We start from the raw sequence: 19176 nt of genomic DNA, 5'->3' as shown, positions 1-19176 counted from the left end.
AATGAAAAATAAATCATTATCAATATTGTGCATTTACTCAATTATAAATTGTATATTGTTGCTATATTTTTATTGGTCAAAAGCTTGGATAAGTCTTACTATGCGTTTTCAATTTTCAGAGGGTAAGCTTATTTCTGGTAATATGAAAAATAATATCATGTGTTGGCTACTTTGTCCATAATCCTAATTTTCATATTCATATTTCATTTTCCATCATCAAAATTGCATGCCATGACTTTGTGACATGAAATATGTTGATCCGACTGAATAAGTTTGATCTGGACTTATAAACAATATCATAATCTTATAACCCACAGTGATGGAAGTCATCTTAAAAAGTACTGTTTCGAACTTTCAATCAGCTGCTTAACACAATATGAAGCATTTTTGAACTCCTTCACAGTGTTCACTTTTCACAATGCTTATAAAAAAGAAGATTAACATGAGTTTCAATGAGTTTATATGTTCTTGAATGTCTTTTTTAACTCCTTTGAATGTCATCATCTCTCATGGAAGGCAACTCCCATTAATAGTGTAAGTTGGCAGATATATTTTAACATACATTTAAAACGGGAAAATGGTATATTTATGTTTGTAATATGAAATATTCAACTGGTTTGCTTTTCTTAGAAAACCGCTATATAATGTGTTTTCTGTAATTTTAGAGACTTTCATTCCATCTAACCTTTTTTTTAACCTTCTTAAAATACTTTTACTAAAACAAAATACTTGAGATTGAAAGTTTTCTTTTCTATTGTATTCCTTTCTTACAGATTTTTGTGAGTAATCGTATATTGAGTAATTACAGACTGCATATGCATGTGGCTTTTACTATTGTATTACTAATTTTGACATAGTAACATTTATATTAATTCTTTTTCATTCTGCCTTGTTCAATCACTCTTTAATTCTTATATTACTGCTTTGTATTATTAAAATAGAACTTTTCAGCCTAGTCACCATATTGCAGTAGAACTTATCAAGAAGTTAGGACTATCAAGCGTAAAAGTAATGTCTAAATTAAAAGACAATAATTTGTACGATAAACATAACTAATTGAGTTTGTCTGCTGTCCCTCAGGAGCATCTGAGATAAATCAGCAACGGTTTTTGAAGGGGTGCGTGTTGCTTAGTCTTTAATTGTCTATGTTGTGTTTTGCATACTGTTATTTTTTTTTTTATCTATTTTTTGCCATGTCGTTGTTATGTCGACTTATGAGTTTGAATATCCCTTTGGTATATTTTGCATCTCTTTTATACCGTTTGATAACAATGCTAGACACTGTGATTCACGACTGATATTGTATGGTACCAGTGTGCATAAAACTGTTACACTGTCTGTTGAAAGTGTTTATAATATTCTAGACTAGAACTATTTCAATACTTTAAGCTTATTAACATAAATATGTAACTGCCATAGAAATGAATACAACTAACACAGTTTGCCAATGTCGAGTGCTTTCACATTATATTTATTTTTCATGAAACAATTTTTCACAATTCTGCATTATATACAGTCTGAAAAAAGGACGGTTATATTACCGATCGTTTGATATGACAGTTGTTATCAATGCGTTTTATGTTTGAGCTTTTGATTTTGCCATTTGATTATGGAAAAGGTTAAATCACAAAAATACTGAACTCCAAGGAAAATTAAAAACGGAAAGTCCCTAATCAAATGGCAAAATCAAAAGCACAAACACATCAAACGAATGGACAACAACTGTCATATTCCTGACTTGGTACAGGCATTTTCTTATGTAGAAAATGGTGGATTGAACCTGGTTTTATAGCGCTAAACCTCTCACTTGTATGACAGTCGCATCAAATTCCATTATATTGACAACGATGCGTGATTAAAACAAACAGACATATTAGGTAAAAATGTCAAAATAAGGGTACAGCAGTCAACACCGTCTCTCAATCTTAATCACAACAAAAACAAACAAATATTTCAAAAAAGCTCAAAAAAGCATATATCACATTTAACAACATCGTTCATTGCTTACTTATTTTTGTATTTTATTTATGTATGCCAAAATCAACCAATAAAGGATCGAGGGATTTTAAGCTCTGGGACCAAATCGTAATTTTAACGTTAACTCTGGCGTAGAATCGCGTGTTTGACGTCAGAATGAAAACGTCACACAGGTAGAGATATAAAATAATTTTGTCGTTCAAAGTATGCAAAAATTATAATAGAACAATAACACAATAGCGGGATGCTTAAAATACAGAGACACGTCATATGTATCAAAGAAACATAAAAAGTCACACGGACAAAGCACACAAGTAAAAATGAAAAATAATACAAACAACACAATGACGGGATGCATAAGTACAGAGCCACGTCAAATGTATATCACCAAAAACAGATCAAACGGTAAAAGTAATATTAATAAAGACAAATAAAAGAACACTTTAACACGTTGTTAAGATGATAAACAGCGTCAGTACGTAGAATCTATACTTCAAGACCATCTTGTATTATTTGTGAAGTTGATACGGAATGTTTATCAACAAGGTTTTGGTACCTTCCGATGAATTTTTGTAGAAAAAGGACGAGACGTTCTTTTACATACCCCTGGTTCATCAACTTTCTGCTCAGACACTGGTGACGTTTTACAAAGTCTGAGTAGGAGCTGCAAGCTCTTGCATACCGAATAAGTTGGGAAATGTATATCCCATATGCAGGTGAAGTTGGTATATTGCTACTAAGGTGGGGGAAATTGATAATTTTAAAAATTTTCGTTTTGAATTTTCCTCAAAGTTCGGTATTTTGGTTAATTTACTTTTTAATTATACTATAAGGAGTTTTATTTAATTACCTTTAACTTAAATGTGTTATGAGATAACATTTGCAGCATAAGTCTGCTCAATTACAATCATTTATACAAATACATTAGAAATGCTTTGAATTCAGAAATTATTGATAGGTTTTTATCATTGCGAGTAATACGACTGGGTGAGTATTGCAATAGTAAAAACTCGCATTCTGACATCTGACATATACATTTGTATGCAACTTCTACTTCTGTGATTGCAATATTTATTCTTATATTTTGGTCTGCTATTTGGAAATTTCAATAATAAATGAATGCAATGATTTCTGAATAAGTTAAACGGTATCAGGTTTTCTTCACCAGATGCGCATTTTTACAATGAATGTCTCTTCAGTGATTTCGAGGCCAAAATATCTGAAAATCCACAGCATTTTAAAACTATGGAGAGCGTATAAACCAAAAAGGAAAAAAAAAATAATAGCCAAAGTCAGGCAAGGAATCAGAGCTTTGCATAATGGAGATATTTTTCTTAATTCAGAATAATTTCCAAAATTCAAACAAAATTTACAGTATGAAATTAATCAGGGTCCTAAAAAAATATCAACAGGAGGTCTTTAATATGGTTTGTCCAACTTCTACTTACAGCAGGTGTCTGCTGTGATATTGGATTAAGTATATCTGTTTTTTTTCTAAAATAATGGTCTTTGGTATAACTGATTCCCTAATATCAAAGTATGTTTCATAGTTCAGATTGAAACATGAGATTATGGTGAATGTTCAAGAAAGCATACTTAATCGGAAAAATCAACAAAATGATTTATATGGTGATTCTTTGATAGTAGGTTGTAATTTTTGTTTTCTGGGTTCAAAAAGAGTTTTGTTTCATATAAAAAAGAAGATGTGGTATGATTGCCAATGAGACAACTCCCCACAAGACACCAAATGACACAGAAATTAACAACTATAGGTCACCGTACGGCCTTCAACAATATATACATCTTTATATCAGTAATATTTCCCAGCTTGTCTTTAATTAGAGGCACTACAAATCCTGACAGAGTATTGGTCACCAGGCATTTTTGCATAAAATTGATACAATACTTATTACGCAACATGAATGTTGGTGTTGAATATATGGGCTATAATATTCTCTTAATAATAATTTTGTTTCAAGAGAGACTTATTTGAAGATGTTGTGTTACTGCTATTTTTTTCTGTATACATTTTTATTATACTTTTCAAAATATTAGGTTAAAAAAATAGGAAAAATGGTTAAAATCATCTATTGCAGTTTTCATGATAATAGCTAAAAACTCCCCAAAATTGTAAAAATCATCTTCTTTTGGAAATAAACCCATTAAGGAGCTTGTCTGGCTTTTTTTTGCTATTTTTAATGTATTTGTAGACTTACTTGTCTTGCTCATACATTTTGACTTTTATCCTTTCTCTCTTGAATTTATAGTTCTGATGTCCAAGATGGCAAAAATTGGTTTACTTTTTCATTTAAGTGAAATTACTCTGTGACAATCAGATTGTGACAGAGTTGTCAGGTCACAACTGGAGATTTGAAAATTTTCAGCTGAAGTTCTGGCTGAAAAACTGGAGATTTTTTATCGACATATTTATTATCGTTTACAGTGTTCATTTTTATGATAAAACTACATATTTTCTCTTTGAATCTTAGCAAACATGAGTAGCAGATAGATCTTGCTATTCTGATCGTTGTTTTGTCCTGGACTGAGTTGTCTTGCCTATCACAGTTATAAAGATATAACACAATCTATATTCTGTTTTCTCTAAGTATAATGGTCGACAATTTTGATTGCAATTAACCTGGAAGTTTAATGGGAACCAATTGTGCCCCTCTTCTTGCCGACTTGTTTCTTTATTATTATGAGGCTGACTTCATACAAAAACTTCTTAGGAAGAAAGATAAGAAGTTAGCAATATCCTTTAACTTTACGTTCCGCTATATAGATGCTGTTCTCTCACTAAATAATACAAAATTTGGTGACTATGTTGAACGAATCTATCCCATCGAACTAGAGATAAAGGATACTACAGATACAGTTAAGTCTGCCTCATATCTTGACTTACATCTAGAAATTGACAATGAGGGTCGATTGAAAACAAAACCTTATGACAAAAGAGATGATTTCAGCTTCCCAATTGTGAACTTTCCATTCCTATGTAGCAACATTCAAGCAGCGCCTGCATACGGAGTTTATATCTCCCAATTGATACGATACTCCCAGGCTTGTATTTCCTATCATGATTTCCTTGATAGAGGATTGTTGCTCACAAGGAAGCTATTAAACCAAGAGTTCCAAATGGTGAAGTTGAAATCATCCCTTCGTAAATTTTACGGACGCCATCACAAGTTGGTTGACCGTTATGAAATAACCGTTTAACAGATGATATCGGATATGTTCCTTATGTCGTAACTACAATACCCTTCCCTTTTCACGAATGTGACCTACCGAATAAGACTAGATACCGGATTTGTAATAACATAAGCAACACGACGGGTGCCACATGTTGAGCAGAATCTGCTTACCTTTCCGGATCACCTGAGATCACCCCCAGTTTTTGGTGGGGTTCGTGTTGCTTAGTCTTTAGTTTTCTATGTTGTGTCATCTGTACTATTATTTGTCTGTTTGTCTTTTTATTTTTGGCCATAGCGTTGTCAGTTTGTTTCCGATCTATGAGTTTGACTGTCCCTCTGGTATCTTTAGTCCCTCTTTCATGTGAGAATAATTTTGCAACAGAAAACAGACAACAAACACCAAGTGATTAAAGAAACTCATACTGGTCTTACGAAGACAGTCATATCAGCGTTTAAATTGTTACCCATTTTATTTTCAGGTCGCCAATATGGTTCTCGCCATTTAGAATATTTACAGCTGTTTGAGAAAGAACAATTATCTAACTACTTGAGGAAAAAGAAAGCTGATGCTAAAAATTCTACAGAAATAAGTAACCTTAGTATGCAGAAAAGGTAAGTAGACCAAACTTCCTGTTGTGTTTTGTTTGATATTATACATAAAACTTTGCTGTCTGCCATGCAACTAGATGATTTTGAATTTCGGAAATGTTGTTTATTTTTTATGAAAATAAGGAGATGTGGTTTGATTGTCAATAACATAACTAGAGTCAAAATGACGTTGCTTTAAGCCACTGGCTTAAAATCACATACAGAGAATGTAATAAATGAAAGAGTTGACTGTAGATTTAATCAGTAAGAAATGTGAAGGAGATGTAGGATGTTGAGACTAAATTATGTTATTTTTAATTCTAAACAACCAGTAAATAATTTTAAGTTGAAATTTGAATTAATTATTTACCTTTTTGGTTGGTTTGGAAGCTGGTTAACTGATGTAAATTAAAAAAGAGGCCAGAGATACCAACTGGATAGTCAAACTCAGAATTCAAAAACACACTGACAATACCATGGCAAAAATAAAAACACAAACAATGTACACATACCACAATATAGAAACTAAGGACTTCAGTGATCTGGAAGGATTTTTCTCTATGGGCCCAGGGCCCCCAAAAAATAAAATCAATGGGCCATTTTAAGAATTAATGAGCCATGTTGTAAAATGAGTGGGCCATTCGTTTACAACAAAGAATAAAAAAAAGTGTATATTTCAGCAAAGAGGTAGTGGTACTAACCAGTATGATTCTAATTGACATCATGGATATTGTTCCTGTGCTTTTGTAATTACAATTTCAATAAATAAAATAAAGTTAATTATGTTCCTGGAGATGTATGTGACCATCAACATGACCAACATACAAAAGAATGTATGTCTCTGATGTGACTAAGCATGACATTGTATGAGTTCATGAAATGTAACATTACTCAGAAATTATACTTTTTATGACTTATAATAAAAAACTATAAAACTGAGCAAAATATGACTAGAACACTACTTCAATGAACAGAAATCATTAATGGGGAAATGCTGAGATCAATAATAGACATCTGATATGGACTGATTTTAAAAATTTGTACTAGTAATTATTGAAAAATCTATGCCAATTGATTCTTTTGAGAAAACATGAAACTTGAATATACATTTATATAAATTATCAAACCATACAAAACAGTACAATCATAGTAGAATCATATAATAAAAGATAAAAGTAATAACTGAGTAACTAGAACTATGACAATGGCAAACTAAAAGTAGCTGACCTAGATTTTGTGGCACACAATTGGAGAAAGAAGAAATGAATCTTAATAAGAAAACTAGAGAAGACCAATTTAATTCCAAGTTAGTTGAAATGATTTTTGGCAAAAAATAAAATTGCAGTACAATGCTACCATCATACAGTTACCAGGGCCATAACTTCTTCCAAACCGGGCAATATTTACGAGAACCTTTATGTACAATGTTAATACATGTACCGTTGCCTTGTTCATGTTCACGTTTTGTTTTTGGGTCTTCGTCGACTGTCATACTTTATTCCAGACGTTCCGTATTAAAGGACGTTTCAGGCATTTCCTCTGCACTTCTTATATTATTATTATTTCATCAAGATGACAAGAATAACAGAAGAGAGTAACGTTTATTGATAAGACACAACAACAATTCGCTGAAGGCATGTTTACAAAATGTACAAACGAGCCAAAGACCAAAAAATTGACAAGGACAGTTAAGCGCCTTTTATGGAGACAAATACTACATTATAAAAAGACCTTTGGGTTTTTCAATCGAAATAATAGCAAGTTTACTGTAAAGATTATAATTTTAGAATATTTCTCGTCTCTACTAGACAACTTTCACAAATTTATAGTTGTTTATAAAAAATTATATCATGGATGATGGTTAATTACGTTTTTTGGGTAATCAGTTATACCGCATGTTGCTATCATTATCATAGGAAAACGCCCGAGACGTCCCAAACATATATTTAGGTGGCGGTGCTCCTATTTGGAGGGAACACGACACAGTTTTGTACACACACATGGCGACACAAAACACGATCGGGAATCCGTTTTACAATATCTAAACGTTTAGATATGAAGTGAAAAATATCGTGCGCCACGTGGGCGCTTACATTTGTCACTCTATGCGCCATTTCTGGTCGAAAAGCGCAATTGGCGCATGGTGATTGACCTTCCCGATCACTGACTTCACGAACCCAGACAAAAACCGAGGAGGATTTCATGTGCTCTAGAAAGGTAAGAAGATCTTGCTCAAGATGTGGCACCTGTCGTGCTGCTCATGTAAGTATTAATCCGGTGAATACATTTGAGGAAAAGGGGACTTTTGTGTAAGAACTATGTGATATTAAATTTTATTGTCTTTTTTTACAGAATAGATGAGTTGTATAAGATGATAAAAGAGGAATTTTTAGATGATGATCCAGCAACAGTAGACCGCGAATCTTCCAAGGCAAGATTTGAAAGTTTATACAGACCAAACACAGCAGGGGAGGCTACTCTTCACAGACAGATATCGAAAAAAGGATCTATAAAGGAGACTGTGGTAATAATTTGTAATATAAGTTTTGTGATAAGTTAGACCACTGTTAATATGTCATTTCATATATTAATGTTATTTCACCAGAAATATTAAGATACTAGTACTTCTTAACAGTACAAAAAGTGTTATGTTCAAGGGATGGTATCTTTGTAAAATAACATCTATTAATAGCCAAAATGAGGTGAGTTGGTTTAAGCTAGGAGACAAGTAACCCAACTTTCATAACAAATTAAAATAACTCACTTTCAAAGAAGTATTCAACATATCAATGTTTTTGTTCTATTATATAAGACTTGATAGATCCTCATTATAAATTGGTTTGGATGAAGTAAAATTGATCGATTGTTGCTTGCTTAACGTCCAGTGGTCAATTATTTCATGCAGAACAAGAAAGATCTAGAAATTGGCAATGTTGATGTTCATCAAAAACTTTTAATAAGTTAAGAAAAAACCTTTAGCTTTAAGGTTTAAATGGACAATATTATTTTTATGCAACTCCTGAAGATTAAATTAACATCCACAACAAATTATTTGTGTCCTTATGCAATTAAAATTCTTGGCTTTATAACAGTAAAAATCTGTATATTTTTTATGCATTATTTCATTCTTATTCATGTAAAAGTGTTTTTACACAAGACGTATATGTTTATTGAAGCTATCGGTAGTAGTATAATAAATATAAGATATCATTTTAACCCACCAAAAAATGTAAACTTGATAATAAATTGTTCGAATAAGGCATTTGAAAATAGTGGAATTAATTACTTTTGGAGTGTCAAAAATTCGTTGGAAGTACTTGATAAATTGCATGCTTTTATTTGTGATTTCGAATCTGTTCAAAGTTTTGATTTTTCTATTCTATACACCACTTTGCCTCATAATCTTATTAAGAAAAAATTCACACACCTAATCAAATGGGCATTTAAAAAGTCAGAATGCAAATATATATGTTCAAACTCTTTTAGGTCAATTTTTAGTAACAACAAACAAAAGAACTATGTCAATTGGACCTGCTTTGATACTATATCTGCCCTTGAATTTTTACTAGATAATATTTTTGTTCGCTATGGAGATTCTGTATATCGTCAAGTTATCGGAATTCCAATGGGGACTAACTGTGCACCACTTTTTGCGGACCTGTTTCTGTATTATTATGAATTTCAATTTATGACTAAAATTAGCAAAGACCCATCGAAACAACATCTGATACAAAAATTTAATAACACTTTTAGATATTTGGATGATATATTGGCTCTCAATAATGACAACTTCAGTATGTACACTAAAAATATATCCTGCTGAACTTACTTTAAATAAAGCTAATACTAACAATGAACACTGCCCTTTCCTGGATCTTGATATCTATATCTTTAACGGGAAGGTTAATACCAAAATTTATGATAAAAGAGATGATTTTTCATTTCCTATTGTTAATTATCCATTTCTAGATGGTGGTGTGCCCTTGTCGCCGTCTTATGGTGTTTATATATCTCAACTTGTTCGATTCGCTTGTGTATGTAACAACGTATTTGATTTTAACGAAAGAAATCTTTGTATTACTATACACCAGGGTTTTCGATATCACAAACTAGTCAAAACATTTACTAAATGTTATCATCGGTACAAGGATATCATTCGTAAATATGAATCAACATGCAGACGCCTTATACGTTCAGGTATTTCACATCCAATTTATTTTTTTATACAAAGCACAAATATGTCGACATTCACCTCCAAAGCTAACCAAACCTTTAAACAGACTTATTCAGAAGGTATATTATTATTATACTGATGTCAGTTCATTAAAGATGTCATATTTTGGTATTAATATTGATTCACTTATAGGGTCTTTGCATCGGAAATAAACACATTTATTCTAAAACCAGTTGTTGGCATGATACGGGTTATGTTCTTTTAATATATTTTATGATGGTATGATTCTAAACCCCTAACGGCAGGGATTGTGCTTGATTTTCATATGATGAAGATATAATCTTTCAATCAGTTTAATCGAGGTCTGGAGCTGGCATGTCAGTAACTGCTAGTAGTCCCTTGTTAATGTAGGTATCATTGTCATTTTGCTTAGTTTCTTAAGTTACCTTTTCTGACATCGGACTTGGACTTCGTCTAAACTGAGTTTTACTGTGCGTATTATTGTGTGTTTTTTTTTCATTCTACATTGGCTAGAGGTATAGGGGGAGGGTTGAGATCTCACAAAACACGTTTAACCCCGCCGCATTTTTGCACCTGTCCCAAGTCAGGAGCCTCTGGCCATTGTTAGTCTTGTATGTTTTTTAATTTTAGTTCATTTATATGTTTTGGAGTTTAGTGTAACGTCCATTTTCACTGAACTAGTACACATTTGGTTTAAAGGCCGGCTGAAGCCCGCCTCCGGGTGCGGGATTTTCTCGCTGTGTTGAAGGCCCATTAGTGGCCGTCGGCTGTTTTCTGCTGTTTGGTCGGGTTGTTGTCTCTTTGACACATTCCCCATATCCATTCTCAATTTTATTTGTTTTAAGGTTTATAGATTCAATGTAGAAACTCCAGATTAACTTGTCAATATTTGTTATTTAGCCAACAGACAAAGAGGAGGAAGACAAAAAAGAAATGAAACACAGAAAGAAGAAAAGGAAGAAGAAGGCTAAAGATGATGAAGAAATATTGTTGAAGGCTAAAGATGATGAAGAAATATTGTTGCAGGCTAAAGATGACGAAGACAAATTGTTTAAGGCTAAAGATGATGAAGACAAATTGTTGAACATAGACAAAGACATACAAAAACCAAAAGCAGAGAAAAAGGTTGCTGATTTATGGGAAGAAAATCAATCAGATGAAGAATATGCTATGGCTCCTTCCTTATTACCTATTGCTCCTAGACGCAAATCACCGACAAAACATTTGACGATGGATTCTGATAGTGATGATGAGAAACCATCAAGATCGCTTCGTATGAATATCCAACATGACTCTGATGATAATTCTGATTTGAACAATTTTGATAGAGTCAAAAAGAAAAGAAGGAGGAGAAGTCGACCACAAGATTCTTTCTCTGAAGAAGATCTAAAATACAGAGGCTCAAAAATACGCCAAAAGTTGAGAAAGAAAAGATCGCGTACAAATGACAGTGACTCTAATTAATGGTGCCAAATCTTTATTTGTGTTAGTGGCCCTAGTGTGGTCATAGTGTTGTTTCAATCAGTTTCAATCATTTTGTAATGGTCAAGGCGGTTCATAATTAATGGAATGTTTTAATACTTATTTATTCATTTTGATTAATGTTGATTGTTAAAATGTATTTTTTAAGTTTTCTTTATTTTTGAGCAACTATACTAAAAGGGCGATGTTGCTGTAACAGTTTTCATACACATCAATTATTGTCAAGTTATTAAAAAAAGATATATGTTATGAGGGTCTTGATGGGGTGTACAGCATAGAAATAATAGGCCAATACTACAGAAAAAAGGGCCCACAAAATAAAGAATAGAGTATAATGGGCCAAATTTACTAAGAAAAGAGAAAAATAATAAAAAAAAAATTTGAATTGAAGAAACTCCCTAATCCAGACTCTCTATTATGTGGATATTAAATGGTCCTTTTTGAGAGACATGGGCAGTAGCCTAAGAAATATTTACATTCAATGGCCTTATTTGAGGTTATGTATAGATGAATGAAATGAGGATTAGTATATTATGTAGTATTTTATACACAATTTTTAGAGAATATTAAACATATTTTGTAACAATTTATATAGAACTCACACATATAGTAATATAATATAGCTATTTCAGAATAGTTTTGGATTTCAAATTATCATTTGGTAAGATGGATAAAATATGTATTTTTTCATGTTGTTTGATACAAATTAGGGTATTTTTCCCCCAGCATATTATTGTTATGTTCAACCCGGTAAGTTTTTGGTTATGGTAGTTTTCCACGAAGTTTAAGTCACTTAGTTCACATGTTCATTATGATGTTAAATTTTTAAATTGTATGCCGATTTCATGTTTATCTGAACATTGACATAGGATAGTGCATGCGGGGCATGGTGAACTACGGACACATATTTGTTTTATTCATGTAAAAGTCTGGGTCTAAGGTACTTATTTTTCAGTTTCTAAACTTTGCCTCAAATCATCTACTGGAAAAAGTTGTTTGGATTTTATAATCAGTAAATATGTTAGTTGCATGTTTCATTGAAACACTTACAGTATACGACAGGACAAGCATTACATTGTAGTGCAAGAAACCAATATAACCTAGGCTAGTTAATGTAAACTTTTGGTATAATTTTGTACACTGGTGAGTCGAACAAGTTATGAATTGCATTCATTCTAAAGAATTATAATAGTATTTAAGTACATTTATATTGTTGGATGCCATATGTTGACTTCTGAGATTGTTGTCTCATTTGCAATTATCACGTATCTCTTTCATTGTATTAATATGCATTTATTGTTTTATCTTTGTCAAATGTATTTCTATCATGTTTTTTTTTTTCACTTTTTTTCACCCTTTAAAGATTTGGAAGCAGTGGCTGATTCCGATGAGCGGCTTATTAGGTGAATCCCTTCAAAATAATTCGTTTTCTTAAAATTGCCCAATATTTTTTTACCATTTTTGACATTTAAACCCCACTTTCCTCAGATCCTGGATCTGCCCCCTGTTAAGTCAGTTGCATTAGATAGAATTAATATTTTAAACTTAAACTTAAACTTCAAATTGCTGATTTTGATATTAGAATCAACTTGTTTTAAATAGTGTATTAAAATCACCTGTAAATTTTTGTATGCCGCAAACAGTAATTAGTTGGTAGAAATTATGTGAAAGTTGTTTACTTTTGGGGGAATTTTGTTTTAAATTTTTACACTAAGCTCGTGACCATCTTTTATCATTTTATATTTCAGATTACTAACATATAACAGATATTGTTTGTTATAACACTTTATGTAAATTGACATCTTTCAATTTCTGTGTGAATGTATTGTTCCCTTTTTTAGCTATGAAACTATAAGAAGAGAATATTCCGATTTTACCTTTTGGTTCGATATTTATATTCAAAATAGATCTACCTTTTTATGCATACCAGTGCCCTGTGTAAAACAAATAATGAAATAATTTGATTGAGACTGGTTTGCTTGTTTTCAATATGTTTGTCATTGTTTATATCAAATACTCAAAAATACACCGGTTATTACTGGTATGCAGCAAAAAGGTTGAGAAATTTCACTATGGATTCATTTATTTTCATTTAATACAGGAAAAATTGTAGTTTCATGGTTTTATATAATTCTGCATACAAGTGTTTAGAAAATTTGTATTTTGTTGAACATGTGAGTTCATGGTTGACCAAAACCCATGAAATCTATAAAAATAAGTACCCCATGTATAATAATAACCAATACCCAGGAAATCCATGAAACTAAGTACCCCATGTATAACAATAACCAATACCCATGAAATCCATAAAATAAGTATTCCATGTATAATTAAAAACCAATTGTTCAGAAAACAATTGAAGGTCTTTCCACCCCTAACGATATATTTGGATATGAAAATAATAAAATTCGGTTTAAAATGTCAGTTCCAGTGTCAAATGATAGCCCATTGTTTGCTGATTCCAAAAATATATGGTTTCTATACAGTTTTATTTGAAAATAGGGAGATAATGTGTTACTTCCGGTCTGAAAAATGGCATTTCAGGTATTATTTGATTGTTAATTTGACACTGCTTTCAAAAATATATTAATCTATACATTCTTATATGATATAAGTACAAAAAATAGCCACTTCCAGTTTATATAAGGTCACTTCCGGTTTGATTCTTTCAAGGTCATATGGCTTGTAACCTAATGCTGAAAGTCCTATGGCTTTATAATGTATAAATATGAATTTAAAGCAAAGGTCAAAATCTAGAACGTCAAATTTATCTATGACCTTGACATCAATTTCAAGGTCATAAACGAAGGACATCAAATGAAAATACCCTAGGTCTTTATTATATATGGTTAATGAGTTATATTAATTACTATATGCATAATTCTAAATATAAGAGGGCTAAAACTCCCATATAAAGTCTACGCACCCTGTCAACCAAAATATATGTGTTACGACATGTCACAACTAACAATTCAGTTAAAAAATTTTGTCGATATCTTATACTGTTTCTGAAAAGAAGTGAAATTAAGCCAAAATCAAAATTAAGAACATTTTTCTTATTTAAAATACAAAACGGGAAATAACTCTCATATGGAGTCTCCGGACCGCTTCGGTCAAAATTATTCTTAAGATCCTGAGGATATAACGAGCAAATTGGTAAAATAATTTTGTTGTAATCTTAAACGGTTGAGAAGGAGATGCGCACACAAGAAAAACAGTGTTTGTGGAGATAACTCTTATAATAAAAAGTGTTCGGCTAAACAGGGTAGGTTTTAAAATTGCAATAACTGTTCAATATCATATGCATAAAATGTAAGCGACATCTTGTGAAACCACAAAGCACCGTAAGAAAAAAATGTGGCGGAAGAAGAAAAAAAAAATAATTTAAAACAAATTGTTCAGAGAACAATTGAAGGTCTTTCCACCTGTAAAGATCTATAGATATGAAAATAGTAAAATTCGGTTTAAAATGTCATTTCCAGCGTCAAATGATAGCTTATTGTACGATGATTTCAAAAGTATAAGGTTTCTATACAATTTTTTTTTTTAATAAGGGAGATATTTTTTTACTTCCGGTTTGAGAAATGTTACTTCCGGTAATATTTAATGTTTACTTGACACTGATTCCAAAAATATATGGTTCTATAAACATTTATATTAAATAAGGACCAAAAAATAGCTACTTCCGGTTTACACAAGGTCACTTCCGGTTGGCTTTTCCAAGGTTAAATGGCTTGCAACCTAATGCAAAAGTCCCATGGCTTTATCATGAATACATATGAGGTAAAAGCAAAGGTCAAAATCTAGAACGTCAAATTTACCTATGCCCTTGAGCTCAATTTCAAGGTCATTAACCAAGGATCTCAAATCAAAAGACCCTAGGTCTTAATTATATTTGGTTAATGAGTTATATCACCATACGCATATTTTTAAATACAAGAGGAGAGAAAACTCTAATTTAATGTTAGCGTAACCTTTAGTCCAATATGTATGTGTTACGACATGTCGCAACTAACAATTAAGTAAAAATATGTTGTCGATATCTTATATGTTGTTTGAAAAGAGGTGAAAATAAGCCAAAATCCAAATTTAGAAATGACCTTGACCTTTGACCTTGACAATATTTTCCTTTTTTTGGGCCCAAAGACCTCAAATCAAAAGACCCTAGGTCTATATCACTTATGGTTTACTAGTTACAATTACATGTTACTTATTTAAAATGCAGAAGGGGAAATAACTCTCATATGGAGTTTCCGGACCGCTTCGGTCAAATTATTTTTAAGATCCTAAGGATATAATGAGGAAATTGGTAAAATAATTTTGTCATAATCTTTAACGGTTGCGAAGGAGATGCGCACACAAGACAAACAGTGTTTGGGGGATAAATAAACAATAAAAAGTGTTCGGCTAAACAGGGTCAGTTTCAAAATCGCAATAACTGTTCGATACCATATGCAAAAAGGCTAAGCGACATCTTGCGAAACCACAAAGCACCATAAGAAAAAAATGTTGCGGAAGAAGAAAAAAATAATAATAATAATCAGAACAAAATCAATAGGCCTTTCCACAGAAAAGTGGAAAGACCTAATAATCAGAACAAAATCAATAGGTCTTTCCACAGACAAGTGGAAAGACCTAATAATAAATCCACAGTATCACAATTTCTTGTTATCCATGATCAGTCACAGAGAAAAATAGGATTGATAGTATTCCTATCTTAGAGCTTGATAGAAAATTTCATATTAAATATATTTGTACAAAATAAGATCCCTTATGTCTTTAACCACAACACCCGGTTATTTGATTCCGCCATTTTTAAAGTTTAAATCACATTAAATGCATTTTTCTAATTTATCAATGATCTTGAGTTAAAAAACATTAGAAGTAGTTTTATTTTTTTTCTAAATGTTTTGTATCAAGACTGTAAGCATCACTAGCAATGAGTCGTTCATAAATCGTAATGTACAAGACAAGACAATATTTTATTTAAGTCTCACCACTTCATTTATAATACATACATATAGTTAATAAATCATAATCATAAAACATACAAGAGCCACTCTTAAAAGATTTATGAGAGACTATTTTGAATGTATATACGTTATGTACACTTAAATTAGCAATATAAAATACATCTTCTTTTCAATAAAATGTTATATCAGATTTTTATCAGAATAAAAGTATTTATTTTCATCTGTGAATAAAATTATAAATTTATCGTCATCAGACAAATGCTTAAAATTAACATTACATAGAGATTCTTGATAAAACAAAAAACAACGCAAATCTTCATACACTGGAAATTCATTAATACATGTTTTTCATCTTCAATTAAAAGATATTCATTAAAAGTGTTGTTAAAACAAATTCTATTTTCAACTAAAAGACCTTCATACCTTCCATGCTCAATTTTCAAAGGAGTAGTACCACTTCTAAATTTCGCAAATGCACTCCTACATTTTTCAGGTAAGAGGCAAGATGTAAAACTAATTCAAATCGTTAAAGTTTTTTTTTTTTAATTCTAAAATGGTCATTATGGAAATTCAGAAGATTTATTATACTGATAGTAGAAGCTGTTAACAATCTTGACAATTGAACAAAGATCCCTTATAAAATTTTTTTAAAGCTAGCTGATCTCAGGAATATATTCTATTTTGTATATATACCTGATTGTGCCAACAGTGATACATTAAAAAAATATTCACACATGAACATTGAACCAGAAATGTGATTATTGTCTTTCCATTCTTTGTGATACTTTCATGTGTTCATTGCCATTTCATGTTTTGTATTGATTCTATTTTCTACAACAAATTTATGGAAAAGGCATTTTTTTCAATATGATATTTTTAAACATTTATATTTATTGTTTTATATGATTTTTATAATAGTGACTCAGTAGGTTATCAGTTTATTTTTTTATGATGACATTCCTTTCAGTAGTAATATATTCATAATACTGATAAATTCACTGTGATACAATTTTAATATGACTAATTCTACATTCCCTCCTATTTCTATATGACATATTTTTTTTCACTTTTTCAGCATGTATTCATTTGTATTTTTGTGAATCCATTTTTTTTAAATTAAAAATTATGAAATAGTGAAGGAAAATCACTCCTTATATAATGAATGCTAGTTTTTATTATAAATGTGAAACCTGAATTTTTGGCATTAATAAAAACCTCACAATAATTTGTGAATTCACAGTTATATGGTTTGGATTTCAGACAGATGCATTTAATAGCAAGCTGTACAACATTTTGAAATGTTTTACTTCATCAAAAAAAAAGAATAGTACCAATATACATGTACAGTAAAAAATGGTTACTCTTTCCAGTTATCCTCAAATTTTGAAAAAATCGTATGTCAATCAATGTGTATCACCTCTAAATCTCTTTTGATTAGCAATTGGTACAATCAGTCAAATACACACTATAGGTCTTTTTGCATTGATTATATGTTGGTTTTTTTTACTCAACTTATTGATTGTTTTTTACATTTTATACATACGCACAACTATACCGTTATTTATGACTTTTATTCATTTTCATAAATGACATTCCACAATTTTTATTGTGATAGATCTTGTTGCTATTTCTTGTTATTTTGACATTCTTCTATTAACGTTCATATCAACTTTTTGTATAAATTATTTTTAGAATATATTTTATTAATCATACATTGCTCAGATTTGTTTAACACATGATCCGTCCATTTTTTAATAAAATGTAGTAAGAAATATGAGTCTTCAATCATATCTGCATGTGAATTCAACACAGTACCACTTTCGTCATTGTTTTTGTCATGCTTGCCTGAATGTCACAGAATTTGAGATAAGGATGCTAATCTGGCGGCAATGTTAGCCATTTGTATAAAGCTTTATATTTCAGAAAAGTTTGTCTGAATTTTTTTTCTTTCATATGTCTTTCTTCTTGAACTCTTTTTCCTGGTTGAATGACCTTTTTATCACATGATTTTTTTCAGTAATTATGAGTTAAAGGACATATTTGGTACATGTTTATATATATTCATTGCAAGGTGTACATTTCCTTCAATAGGGGTTCATCTAAACTTATTCTAATTTAATGGTTCAATGATCAAGATTAATTTTGTGATGAGGTTTCAGATACTTAAAGCAATGTAATGACTATACACATCAGACCTGCAGGGTCTGAACTTGACATCGTTGTAATGGTTCATTGGTCAACATGATAAGGTCCATTTCTCAATTACTTTCAGCAATAGATTAATTACATTTGGTGTATAGAATATTTATAAGGATGTCTGACCGTCTGGCAGGGTTCGTCTGACATTGACCTCATTTTCATGGTTCAGTGATTATTAAAATTTGTTATTAGGTCCTTTTCTGAGATAATTTTAGCAATAGATCTATTATATTAGGTGAAAAACTGATTGTAAGGTGTAAATTTCCACCTGACGGGGTTCACCTGACCTTATCCTCATTTTCATGTTTCATTGTCAAAAGTTTTTGTGATATTATAATAGGTCCACTACTAGTATATTTGATGGATAGACTGTAAGTTGTAGATTTCAACCTAACAGGGTTCATTTGACCTCATTCTTGATAAGATCTGATTGTAGGTCATTTATTATCTCAGAACTGATTTCAAACATTAAAATGTGTCTCCTGCTTTAACGATTGTGATTCAATTTAATGTTGAATTTCTTTTAGTATAAGGCCTTACTACATGCACCGCCTCGGTGATTTCGTGGTAG

The 19176-nt window shown here is 31.2% G+C and overlaps 1 protein-coding gene across 15 annotated transcripts in view; it reads left to right on the top strand.

Annotated features, from left to right (window-relative positions):
- The window catches only part of LOC127711413 (transient receptor potential cation channel subfamily M member-like 2), a 550384-nt gene extending 532736 nt beyond the window's left edge, over window positions 1-17648 (top strand). For 10 of the 15 annotated variants that reach the window (XM_052217436.1, XM_052217443.1, XM_052217444.1 and 7 more), the window contains exons 24-26: window positions 5648-5780; window positions 8109-8280; window positions 10852-17648. In XM_052217436.1, the coding sequence (XP_052073396.1) occupies window positions 5648-5780; window positions 8109-8280; window positions 10852-11415 (869 nt within the window). In that variant the 3' untranslated portion in view covers window positions 11416-17648. The remainder of the gene's footprint in view (window positions 1-5647; window positions 5781-8108; window positions 8281-10851) is intronic. The other 5 variants (XM_052217440.1, XM_052217437.1, XM_052217439.1 and 2 more) reach the window with 3 other exon arrangements.
- Window positions 17649-19176: the final 1528 nt, after the last annotated feature.

This window comes from Mytilus californianus, unplaced genomic scaffold (genome assembly GCF_021869535.1).
Source record: "Mytilus californianus isolate M0D057914Y unplaced genomic scaffold, xbMytCali1.0.p SCAF_8, whole genome shotgun sequence".
NCBI lineage: Eukaryota > Metazoa > Mollusca > Bivalvia > Mytilida > Mytilidae > Mytilus > Mytilus californianus.
Note: the sequence above shows the minus strand (reverse complement) of the source record. Positions and strands in the feature narration are given on the sequence as shown.